The sequence below is a fragment of the Myotis lucifugus genome, unplaced genomic scaffold (assembly GCF_000147115.1).
Source record: "Myotis lucifugus unplaced genomic scaffold, Myoluc2.0 scaffold_556, whole genome shotgun sequence".
Taxonomy (NCBI): domain Eukaryota; kingdom Metazoa; phylum Chordata; class Mammalia; order Chiroptera; family Vespertilionidae; genus Myotis; species Myotis lucifugus.
The window spans coordinates 271,296-282,318 of NW_005871604.1; the positions used below are offsets into that span (position 1 = coordinate 271,296).

At 64.4% G+C, this 11,023-nt stretch overlaps 1 protein-coding gene across 1 annotated transcript in view; it reads right to left on the reverse strand.

The window, feature by feature from the left end:
• LAMA5 (laminin subunit alpha 5) overlaps positions 1-10,694 on the reverse strand; it is a 44,801-nt gene extending 34,107 nt beyond the window's left edge. Inside the window, exons 1-5 of the mRNA XM_023745583.1 lie at positions 10,455-10,694; positions 1,353-1,470; positions 928-1,096; positions 736-862; positions 380-477 (exon numbers count right to left, since the gene is read on the reverse strand). Coding sequence (XP_023601351.1) covers positions 380-477; positions 736-862; positions 928-1,096; positions 1,353-1,470; positions 10,455-10,682 — 740 coding nt within the window. The 5' untranslated portion in view covers positions 10,683-10,694. The remainder of the gene's footprint in view (positions 1-379; positions 478-735; positions 863-927; positions 1,097-1,352; positions 1,471-10,454) is intronic.
• Between the last annotated feature and the right edge of the window lie 329 nt (positions 10,695-11,023).

Below are 11,023 nucleotides of genomic sequence, written 5' to 3' on the forward strand. Positions count from 1 at the left end.
CACTGTGCGGGGCGCCTGTGGGGGCTCGGCACCCTCAGCTGCCCGTCCAGGGGCCCGGGCCCTGCCTGTGGTGGGAGGTGAAGGTCAGGGTGGGGGGCGGCAGGGAGTGTGTTTGTGGGGTTGGCAGAGGACAGGAATGTGCAGCCGCAGGCTGACGCCTCCCTCGGCGACTCCCGTCCGTCAGGCCCTGGGCTCAGGGTCTGGACAAGAACTTCACCTTCACTGGCAGCAGGGCCTAGGGCACTGCCCCTCCGCCTCGCTGTGCACATGGGAAAGACGCCACGGCGTGGCGGCCAGTGCAGCTCACAGGGGCCAGGGACACGGTGGGCAGTAGAACCAGGCCTCCTCCCCCGGGGTGGCAGGGAGCCGAAGATCTCACCTGAAGGGGTCTGCAGGGTCTACGGGGTCACACACATCCGCGTGGCCGTGGCAGACGCAGCGCCCGCCAATGCTGATGTCCTTGATGCTGTAATAATACTGCACACCTGGCTGTGAGTGTCGTGGCCCCCACACCAGCCCGGCCCACCCACCAGGACCCCACATGGCCCAGAACCGCCCATGTGACCCAGACCCCCGCATGTGGTCTAGACCCCCCACATGGCCCAGACCCGCCCATGTGACCCAGACCCCCGCATGTGGTCTAGACCCCCCACATGGCCCAGAACCGCCCATGTGACCCAGACCCCCGCATGTGACCTGGACCCCCCACGTGGCCCGGCCGGCCGGCGTGCTCACCCGGCGGGTGACGGTGGGGTCCCGCAGGGCCTTGCCCATGAGGTGGCCCAGCAGTGTGTTCGTGCGCAGGAAGCGCAGGCGGATGTTGGTGGCTTTGGTGAAGTCACGCAGCAATGGCGCATGTGGTCTAGACCCCCCACATGGCCCAGACCCGCCCATGTGACCCAGACCCCCGCATGTGACCTGGACCGCACCTGACTGCCGCCACCCCCCGCGGGGCCCGCCGCTCCCGCCTGGCCCACCTCGCCGTTCTCCAGGGGCACGATCCGGGAGTACTCTGTGCTGCAGACGACATCGTCGTCCTGCGTGATGCGCTCCAGCCTCGGCACCCCGAACCGCTCCAGGCAGTCCCTCCTGGAGGCTGCGGAATGGGGGGGGGGGAGTGAGGGTGCAGGGCCAGGAAAGCGGCCTTGCCCTGTGTGCCTGAGCTCCCCAGAGCTTCGTGGCCTGGTCTGTGAAGTGGAACTGGTCCCACGTCAGGGAAGGGAGCCACTCAGCCCCACCTGCCTTTGGGGTGCGCCCCCCACAGTCTTGACCCAACAGAAGCTGGGTGTGACAGAGCGGGCAGTAACGCCACCCGGGACGCGCCTGCCAGCCCTGGGCTCCGAGAGACTCACAGGCGAAGAACTGCCAAGGCTGGTAGGTGTGGCCGAAGTCCACAGAGCGCTCTAGCACCCAGAGGTCCGGCCGCGGGGAGTTGGCAAACTTGATGAGCACGTAGGCCACATGGAACACCTGCGGGGGGAGGGGGTGATGCCCGAGGCCCTCCTCTTGCCTGGAGGGCTGGTGGGCGGGATGGGCGTGGGCTCCCTTCTCCCACAGTGGACATCTGTGAGAGCCAGCCACACCCAGAGGAGGGGGCCAGCCACACCCAGAGGAGGGGGCCAGCACTCCCAGGGGAGGGGGCCAGCTCTCTCATGGGAGGGGGCCAGCCACACCCATAAGATGGGGCCAGCCGCTCCCATAGGAGAGGGCCAGCCACCCCCCGGGGAAGGGGGCCAGCCACACCCCAGGGGAGGGGGGCCATCCATCCCATGGGGAGGGGGACAGCCCTCACCCCAGGGGAAGGGGGGCCAGCCTCCTCTCAGGGAGATGTTCAGTCACTCCCTAGGTAGTGGGGTCAGTCCCTCCTTGGTGATAGTGCCAGCCACTCCCAGGGGAGGGGGCCAGCCACACCCAGGGGAGGGGGCCAGCCACACCCAGGGGAGGGGGCCAGCCACACCCAGGGGAGGGGGCCAGCCACACCCAGGGGAGGGGGCCAGCCACACCCAGAGGAGGGGGCCAGCCACTCCCAGGGGAGGGGGCCAGCCGCTCACGGAGTAGCCCCTGGGCTGGATGACCACCCGTGGCCGCTGAGGCCTACACCGGGGACACTGCCATTCCTAAGGGCTCCCCACCTGGATCTGGGGGTACATTGGTCCAGGGCCCAGACCTGCCTGCCTCCCCATCCCTGCCCCGGGAGCCCAACAGCCACACTGGTCCTAGGGCTCTGAGGCTAAGACTTGGGGGGCAGCCTATCTACAGACCCTACAGAGGGGCTGGGCAAGGAGAAGACAGGAGCTCACCCTCCCCCCGACCCGTCACACAGCTCCGACGGCGGCCTGCCAGGCACGGCGGCCTGCCCCCATCATGCCTGGCCTCATCGCGCAGCTGGCAGGTGACACCCCCTCCTGGGGACGGGCGCCTGTCCTCGTCTCACCTGGTCATATCCCATCACTCTCACAACCAATCCGAACCCGCCCCTTCACTCTCTGACAGCCCCCAGGCACTGAAGCACCCCCCCCCCCGGGGGGGGACGGGGCAGGCGCAGCTGGACCCAACGCCTCTGTTGTGACAGGTCCCAGGGAGGAAGACAGACTGGAACATGGGAGCTGGTTCTCACTGCCAAAGACACCCCTCATCCCGCTCCCCGGGATGATGCACACGGCGGAGGCCCACATCACATCGGCACCTGGAACCCTGGACCCCAGGCCCAGCCCCCAGGAAAGGTCCCTGGGACCCCTGGCACCCCTGGGACCCCTGGGAGCGTCAAGGGCTCAAAAGCACCTGCTCAGCCCGAGGCCTCGAGGCGGGGCCATCCAGGCCCCGAGGTGGGTGCGTGACAGGCTCACCCTCACGCCTCTGCCCCCACAGCCCCCTGGGAGCGCCCACCCCAGGCTCGTCTCCCACAGGGAAGGACGGCGGTTCCCAGGCAGCTCTGAGGACAAGCCCCTCCTCTCGGCCCCAATGCCAAGGGAACAGCAAAGCCGACAGCCATTGTACATGCTGAACTCTGTGTGGAGTGTGGGCTCCAAGGAGATCCGTACAGGGTAGTGGGGGGACACAAGCACCCCCAGTCTGCGCTCAGGAGTGGGAGGCCCAGACATGCTGGTAAACATGCCACACGTAGTGAGTGCCCACCCCGCCCCCCACACCAGGGCTGCTCACAGGGGCACCCCCTGTGGGCTCTGAACTGTCCACAGACCCCTAGGGTGATGTCATGCTCCAGGCCACCGTCCGTACCCTTCGAGGGCCCTGCCCAGCCCAGAGGAGCAGGTCCCCTTTGGGCGTCCACTGGTCTGAATCCACCCGTGACCAGTTGAGGCAGAGCAGGGGTCCCCTCCAGGGCTGCCCAAGGCCGCCATGGTGACCCCATGGAGGGACGGTGACCCCTCAAGGCCCAGCCCTTAGGAGGCACAGGCTGCTAAGAATGCCAGCGGGAGCAGGGTCCCGCCCGGAGCCACGCCTGTGCTGAGGTGGCGCTCCCGGAAGGCCTTGTCTCAGACGGCCCCCCGTCAAGCCAGGGGCCTTCCTGGGCGGGGGCAGGGAGAGCCTATTCACCCATGTCCAGGCTCTGAGGTCATCTTCCCTCCCTGCTGGGTGGGGGAGGGTGCGCCCCGGGGGACAGACCCTGTACCCAGCCAGCACCTTGGCCAACCCTCAGCATTCCAGGGAGCCCCAGGGGACCTGGCTGTGTGTGAGTCACCCAAGGCCCCCAGGAGACTGAAGGCTCCCCCCAGCCATGGGGCCCACCCCCGCCTTTCCCTGAGTGAGGCCACCAGGCTGCAGCCGCCACTGGCCAGCTCTGCCCCCCCATCGGCGGCAGCTGCATTTTTCCCAGCTGAGGGCACTTGCACAAATATTGATTTGAAGACACTGATGAGGCAGGACCGGGCGTCATGGGAACTGCCCCCCACGCCCGTCATGCTGGGACGTGCTTAGAGAAAGACCCCGCCCCTGCGGCTGTCCACCTGGCCATCTGTCTGTCACACAAGAGGCCCGGGCCCAGGCTGGAGGGGAGGAAAGGCATGAGCCCAGTGCTCTCTCTCCATCTGTCCCCGACCTGGTGCCGCTCCCAAGGCCACACTGGGCACGACCCGGGAGAGCCTGGCGGCCGCGCCCGCTGCCCTGCCCCCACCGCCCGCCGGCTCTGCTGCCAGCGCAGGCTGACCTTTCCCGCTGCAGAGTTCTTTGCAGAAGGAAAGAACGTCTTTTAAGCAAAAGCCAAACAAAAGCCTCCTGAGTTATTTTTAACAATCTGGCTATTTTGGGGCAGGCACGTCTCCAGGACAGCAGCCGGACGGCCTCTCGGTCACTACACCCTGGCCCCCATTCCCGGCCTGACCACAGAGGGCCCCCCAGGAGGGCTTCTGCCCCCCCTCCCCCCGTGACCAATGCCTGACGGGGGCCAGGCCAGAGCAGGAGGTCCAGGTGGGCTCAGGCACTAATGGCCAAGTGACCCCAAGTAGCCACATCCCCTCGTGGGCACAGGAGCAGTGGAAAGAAACAAAAGGGCCGGAGGCTGGTGTGATGGCTGCCAGAGGCCTGCACAGAAGATGCACCTGTCCCTGAGGTAGACAAGCAAAAGCAGCAGCACCTGTCCGGACACTGCGCCGGGTGCCGCGCTCCGCTCCGCAGTGCAGAGGCCCGGTGGGGAGGGGACTGCTCGCTGGGCGGCCGGGGCTGGGATTTGGACACTAGAGAGGAATGAAACCTGGAGGGTGCAGAGGGTGGCCAGCAGCCTCCTGGGCTCAGGCACCTCTGTCCCCAAGGGCAGGGTGGTGGCTGGAACCCCTGGATTGCAAGCACACCCCATCTCTGCCCTGGCCCATCTCAGAGCGAGGAAGAGCCAGGCTGGCCAGGAGCAGAGGGCCCAGCCCCCACCCACCAGGCAGGCTGCGTGAATCACTGGGCAGTCCTGACTCAGCCCTGGCCCTGCCGGAAGCAGGGCTGATTCCTGGGGCTGGGCCAGGGTCCCAGGCTGTGGCCGGGTGGAGGCAGGAAGCCCCTCCTAGACCGAGCGTCCGGGCTAGCTCCCAGGCCATTCCCCTCGAGTGAACAGTGGGGCACCCAGACCTCCTGCATTCCCTGCCCAGGTGCTGGGCCGGCTTCTGTGCCCCCACCCCTGTCTGCTGAAAGCACCCGGCCTAGCCCCTCAGTCTGCCCTCTCCCCAGTGTGCCCACCCTCTCAGCAGAGACCCCTCTGGAAACCTTGATAAAGATGAACGCCACAGCAGGGGCTGGCCCGGCCTGCAGGGTCCAGGGCAGGGCAGGGCAGGGCAGGTGAGTCTATGCAGGCCCCCACTGGGGTAAAGAACAGCCATTCACACCAGGTCAGGGAGGACCAGCTCCAGGAGAGCGGGGAATGGAACAGTAAAACATGGAAGTGCAGAGGGACAGGCAGAGGCCCAGGGGCCTGGCTCTGCGGACGGGTGCCCAACAAACAGGAGCACAGAGCCGGTGGGGACTCCAGGGGCGGGGTGGGTGAAGGGCCCTGCCGGGTGCTCAGGAGCTCACCAGCTAGAGTGGAGCGTCAATGCCTGCGTGGGCCAGAACCTCAGTGTGCTCCCTGCCCCCGTCCCCTCCTCCCTGCAGAGGCCCAGGTCAGGCCAGGTGGTCAGCCCCAGCCACAGGAAGTGGAGTTTATCCCAAGGGGACCTCAAACCCAAACAGTTTAGTCTCTGGTGAGCGGCGCTGCTGGAGGTCAACGTTGTGGGGTTTGTTTAAAAACAGATGGGCCTTAGCCGGATAGAGCGTCAGCCTGCGGACCAAAGGGTCCCAGGTTCGATTCTGGTCAGGGGCAGGTGCCTTGGTTGCAGGCTCCTCCCAGGCCCTGGCCCTGGCCGGGGCTCGTGCAGGAGGCAACCAATCGGTGTGTTTCTCTCACATCGATGTTTCTCTCTGTCTTTCCCTCTCTCTTCCACTCTCTCTAAAAATCAATGGAAAAATATCCTCGGGTGAGGATTAACAACAACAATAAAACCAACCAGCCCTAACCGGTTTGGCTCAGTGGATAGAGCATCGGCCTGCGGACTGAAGGGTCCCAGGTTCGATTCCAGTAGGGGGTGTGCAGGAGGCAGCTGATCAATGTTTCTCTCTCATCGATGTTTCTAATTCTCTATCCCTCTTCCTTCCTCTCTGTAAAAAAATCAATAAAATATATATTTTTAAAAACCACACACACAAAACAATAAAACCAAACAAACAAAAAAACAAAGATGGGAGCCCAGCCGGTGTGGCTCAGCAGTTGTGTTGACTCAGGAATCAAGAAATCCCTGGTTCGATTCCGGGTCAAGGCACATGCCCGGGTTGTAGGCTCAATCTCCAGTGGGGGCGTGCAGGAGGCAGCCGATTAATGATGTTCCTCTCATTGCTGTTTCTATCTCTCTATCCCTCTCCCTTCCTCTCTCTCTCTCTAAAAATCAATAATAAAAAAACAACAACAGATGGAAAACAGGAGCCTTTGGGGTGGGGGGGGGCGTCTAGCGTGAGGGGCGGGGACATCTGTGTGCACCCAAGTGAGCAGAGGCGAGCAGCTGGGCTGGCTGTGTGGCTGCTGAGGGGCAGGAAGCACCAGGCCAGGGATGAAGGGCTGTGTCAGCAAAAGGCCAAGCAGAGGCAGGGTTTCATCGATTCTCACAAGGAGACGCCTGTGCTGGAACAGGAGGTGCCTCTGCCTGGCCACCCAGGACCTCCCCATGGCCCACCCCAGGGAGCCCAGCTCAAGGGGTTGTGTCCAGTCCAGGCCCCACACCTGTCCTGGCTGCTGGGCTCAGTAACCAGAGCCTGGCCAGCCTCGGCTGAACTTCCTGCCACTCCCCTCGAATAACCCCGCTGGCCCTTCTGGGGAGCCAGGCCAGCGGGCATGCGGGGACCAGGCGGCCTGCACAGGGCGCCCCGAGCCAACCTGCCTGCGGGCGTGGTGCCTGGAAATGGGGCCCAGCCAAAGGAGCTGTGTGCCGGGGCCCTCGCTCAGGTACAAAGGCCCTAAACCAGGTGCCCAGGTGCCCTCACCGCCCCCCATGTACAGAGGAGGAAACTGAGGCACGGAGACCAGATGAGGTCTTGGTCTCTCCACACGGGTGCTCAGTATGCCCAGGTGCCCAGGGCAGCTCACCGCAGCTCTGCTCCTCAGCAAACCCATCTGATGTCCTGTCCCCCAGGGAGGCCATAGACCCCTCATCTGGCATTTTTAGCCCCCAACCCACACTTCTGGCCTCACAGCCAACCACCCGCCTAGACCCCAAGGCTGGTGCCATCCCTCTGTACCTTCACCCCGCTGGGCCCCTCCACCTGGCCCTTCAGCACCGGGCTCCAGCGCTCCTCACCTGGATCTGGGGAATGTGGGCTGCAGCCACAGTAAAGGCCACCAGGGAGATGTCTGGAGAGGGAGGAGGACACTCCATGGGCCTCAACTCACCTGCCCAGGTCCTTAAAACTACTGGGCAGAGGCTTGAGACCCCATGGCAGAACCCCTGGTAGGGGCAGAGCACTTGGGCCAGGACCTGCCTTGCCATGTGGCCTGAGCCCAGGAGGTCGGAAACAGCACCCACCCCGCACTGGGTGCAGGGAAGGGAGAGCCAAGGCAACAGGAGATAAGCAGAACCTGTGGCCCCTGGGAGGACCCTCGGCAGGTCACACCGCTGGGACTCGGGACACAGCACCTCTGGCACCAGCCTCGGAGCCTTCCGGGCCCCACCTGGAGGCTGGCACTAACGGTTGTCTCGGGCCTGAGGGTCCCTGGCAGAGATCCATGCAGGGAGCGGGGCAAGGTCCCGAGGCCCGAGCCCCTGCATACCTCCCAGCCAGGACCTGGCTCCTGGGACCTGCTGCTCCGTCGGCAATGGGAAGGAAGAGGGTCCCACATCCCCCGCCAGGGGAAAGCTCAGAACAGATGCAACAGCCATTGAAGGAGGGCAGGCTCGCTGCCCCCGCCAGCTCCGGGCGACCCACCAGGCAGAGGAGGAGCTGTGAGACAGCCACGGCCCTTCTCAGTCTCCCAGAGGCAGGAAGGCCTCCTGATGCCCTGCTGGCCACCCCACCCCCTTTCCAGGGCATCCGCTCCAGATCCCAGAACAAAGGCAGCTGGCAGCCTGCCACCGGAGTGCCCAGCCCTGCTGCCCACTCAGCCCCACTTCCTGAAGGAAGCCCCAGCGCCACCCGGACCCTCGCCTCCAAGGATTACCCAAAGTGGGAGAACCCCAGTCGGGGGTTGGGACCCCTGGGCTTGGTTAGCTTAGCCCCTCCCACCCAGCCTGTCTCTCATCTGCACCAGGGAACGTGCTTGGAGGGTTCTGCCCTGGGCACCTCCTCCATCTGACTGTAGGCACAGGTGCTCCTGACACCAGATCTGGGTGGACTTGGAGGCACAGACCCCAGGGTCACTGTGAGGGCCCAGGAGGCCCGCCTGCACCTCCAGATGCCTCCCCAGTGCTTCGGCCCCCCGAGCCCTCACTTCCTGCCCTACGTGGGCTCCTCTGCCCCAGACTGGGTGCTGAGGGCAGGACCTAGTCTCCGTCCCCAATCCCAGCAAGTGGCGCCCCAAAGAGCCAGTCACTGCTCGTGCTCAGGGAGGAGGGCAATGAGCCCGTTTCCCGTTTCCCCCGGAATTCCACCCTCTCATCCTGGAGGGAGCTGGGTCCACCGTCCCACCCAACTCCAGCGCACACCGTGAGCAGGCCCTGGCCCTGGCCCGTCCCGACCAAGGCTGGCAGCCCCTCGGCCAGACCAAGACAGGGGCTTGGTGGGCTCTCGGGCAGGCAGGGACCGGGTGTGTGGGGGGCAGATGGGAAAGAGGGCTCGGGAGATGGAGAGAGGAAGGAGAGGGAGGGGAGGGAACCGTGGCAGGTAGATGGGTGGGTCCACCTCCCCACAGGCCTAGAAATGGCCCCTTTCTCCTGCGGGTCATTTTACAGTTAGGGAAACTGAGGCTTGGAGAGGCAGGAGGTGCCCACGGTGAACCCAGCCCTGGCCCAGGACCAGTCTACCGAGCAAATGAGCTGCCTGCCACCACATCTCCAGCCAGGTTCACAGCGGCTCAGGTGGCACAGAGCCAAGAGGGGCAGGGACCCCGAGAGCTCCTCCTCAGCCCCACACTGCACCTCGGCTGCGGGCACTGTGCCCACCTGCTCTGAGGCCACTCTGGGGTTGCCATGGAGACTGGGCCATGGCACCCCCAGCTAGGGCCCTCGCCCCTCCCCCAGCCTGGCCAGGCCTGTCCCAGAGGGAGGGGAAGAGGAGCAGGAGGAGCAGCAAGAACCCACCAGCTCAGCACAAGTTCCTTCTGACCGACCTGCAGTACCAGAGCAGGGGGCCCAGGTCACACAGGGTTCTGAGGTCCCTCCCAGGCTCCCAGGGACAGTAGAGCACAGACGTGCTGGAAACCCCATGAAAGCCCCAGCCAGACCTGGGCCAGGTACCAGCACCAGCCCTGGGACCTGCCTGCAGGAGCCCGTGAGGGGCAGCCTTCTCCCTAGTTCCCACCCAGCCTCTTTCCCCGCCTCCCCAGGACATCGCAGCCAATCCAGAGCCCCTAAAATTTCAGGCCACCCGTTAGAACTGAAACCCACTCCTCTCACTGCCTACCCAACCACTGGGCCAGGCCTGTAGATCTCCAGGGAGGTGCCTGACACTGTCCCCCAAACCTTCCCGTGGGGTCTGCCCTTCCAGTGAGCTCAGGTGAGACACTTCAGCACCTTCCTCGGACCCTCAGGGTCGCACGCAGCAGGAGGAGGCTCGGCAACAGGCAGGCGCACCGGGTCACGCGGCCTGGACTCTAGCGTCTAGACCTGACTCCTTCCCCGCCTCGCGGGGTGCGGTCTGGCAAGATCAACCTTGTCACCCCAACTCCAGGCAGGCCTGGCCTCATCTACCTGCCCCCACCCCATCCCAGGAGGCGACGGGATCGCTGGCCCACTTCACAGGCCAGGATGTCAAGGCCAGGACTCTGGGCAAAGTAACACAGTACCAGGACACACCCTGGACCCTAGTCTGACCCAGCAGGGCCCACCAAGGGGGACTCTTGTCTCTGGAAAATGCCGGGCCCCACCCTCCTGCCTGCACAGGGCCCGGAGCAGGCACACCTGACCCCGGGCCTTTGCAGCACAGGTATCCCAGGAATGTCCACTTCCACCAGCCTCCTCCACATTCCTGGGGCCCCTCCCACACCAGCAAGCCAGAGCCTGGCTCCCTGCAGAAGAATTCCCCAGAATACACACCAGGGCTCAGCATTAGCCTCCATGCTGGACCCTCAGCACCCCCACCCTAACTCCCCACGGACGCCTTTTCACCACAGGGATGGGGAAAGAGCATGTGAGGTGCCTGCGGTCACACCTCTGTGCTGGGCCTGCCCCCGGGGAAGATCTGCCCAGACTCCTGGCTGGCCCGGGGGTGCTCAGGTGGGGACCCTGGGCTCAGAAATGCAGAGGTGGGGGCTGTGACGGACAAAGAAGGAACCCTACCTGGCCCAGGTCCAGGGTGACGTTGACCTCATTGTACTCCAGGCCGCGGGACAGCGGTGGGCTCTGCCACCAGCGCTCGGTGCCGTCGACGGCATTGCTCACGGGGTGCGCCTTGTTGCTGTTGGCGGCTGTGCAGATGTCACAGTACTGGCCCTGGGGGGACGGAGCAGTCAGATGGTGGAAAAGGGCTGGGACTGCTTGTCCCCTCCACTCACTCTCCCACATCATAACCCAACCTGGGGACCCTCGCTCACCATTCACTCATTTTCTGTGTCTACTGCGTCCCTGACTCAGGAGACATAGCTCATGTGAGAGGTGGTCACATCCATTGTGGAGAGACCAAGAGGGGGAAGGAGAGAGACACCCAGTTGGTTTATTTATTTATTTACTTACTTACTTATTTAAATATCTTTTTATTGGTTTCAGAGAGGAAGGGAGAGAGAGAAAGAGTTGGAAACATCAATGATGAAAGAGAATCATTGATCGGCTGCCTCCTGCACGCCCCACACTGGGGATCGAGCCCATAACCCGGGCATGTGCCCTGGTTCATAGGTTGATGCTCAACCACT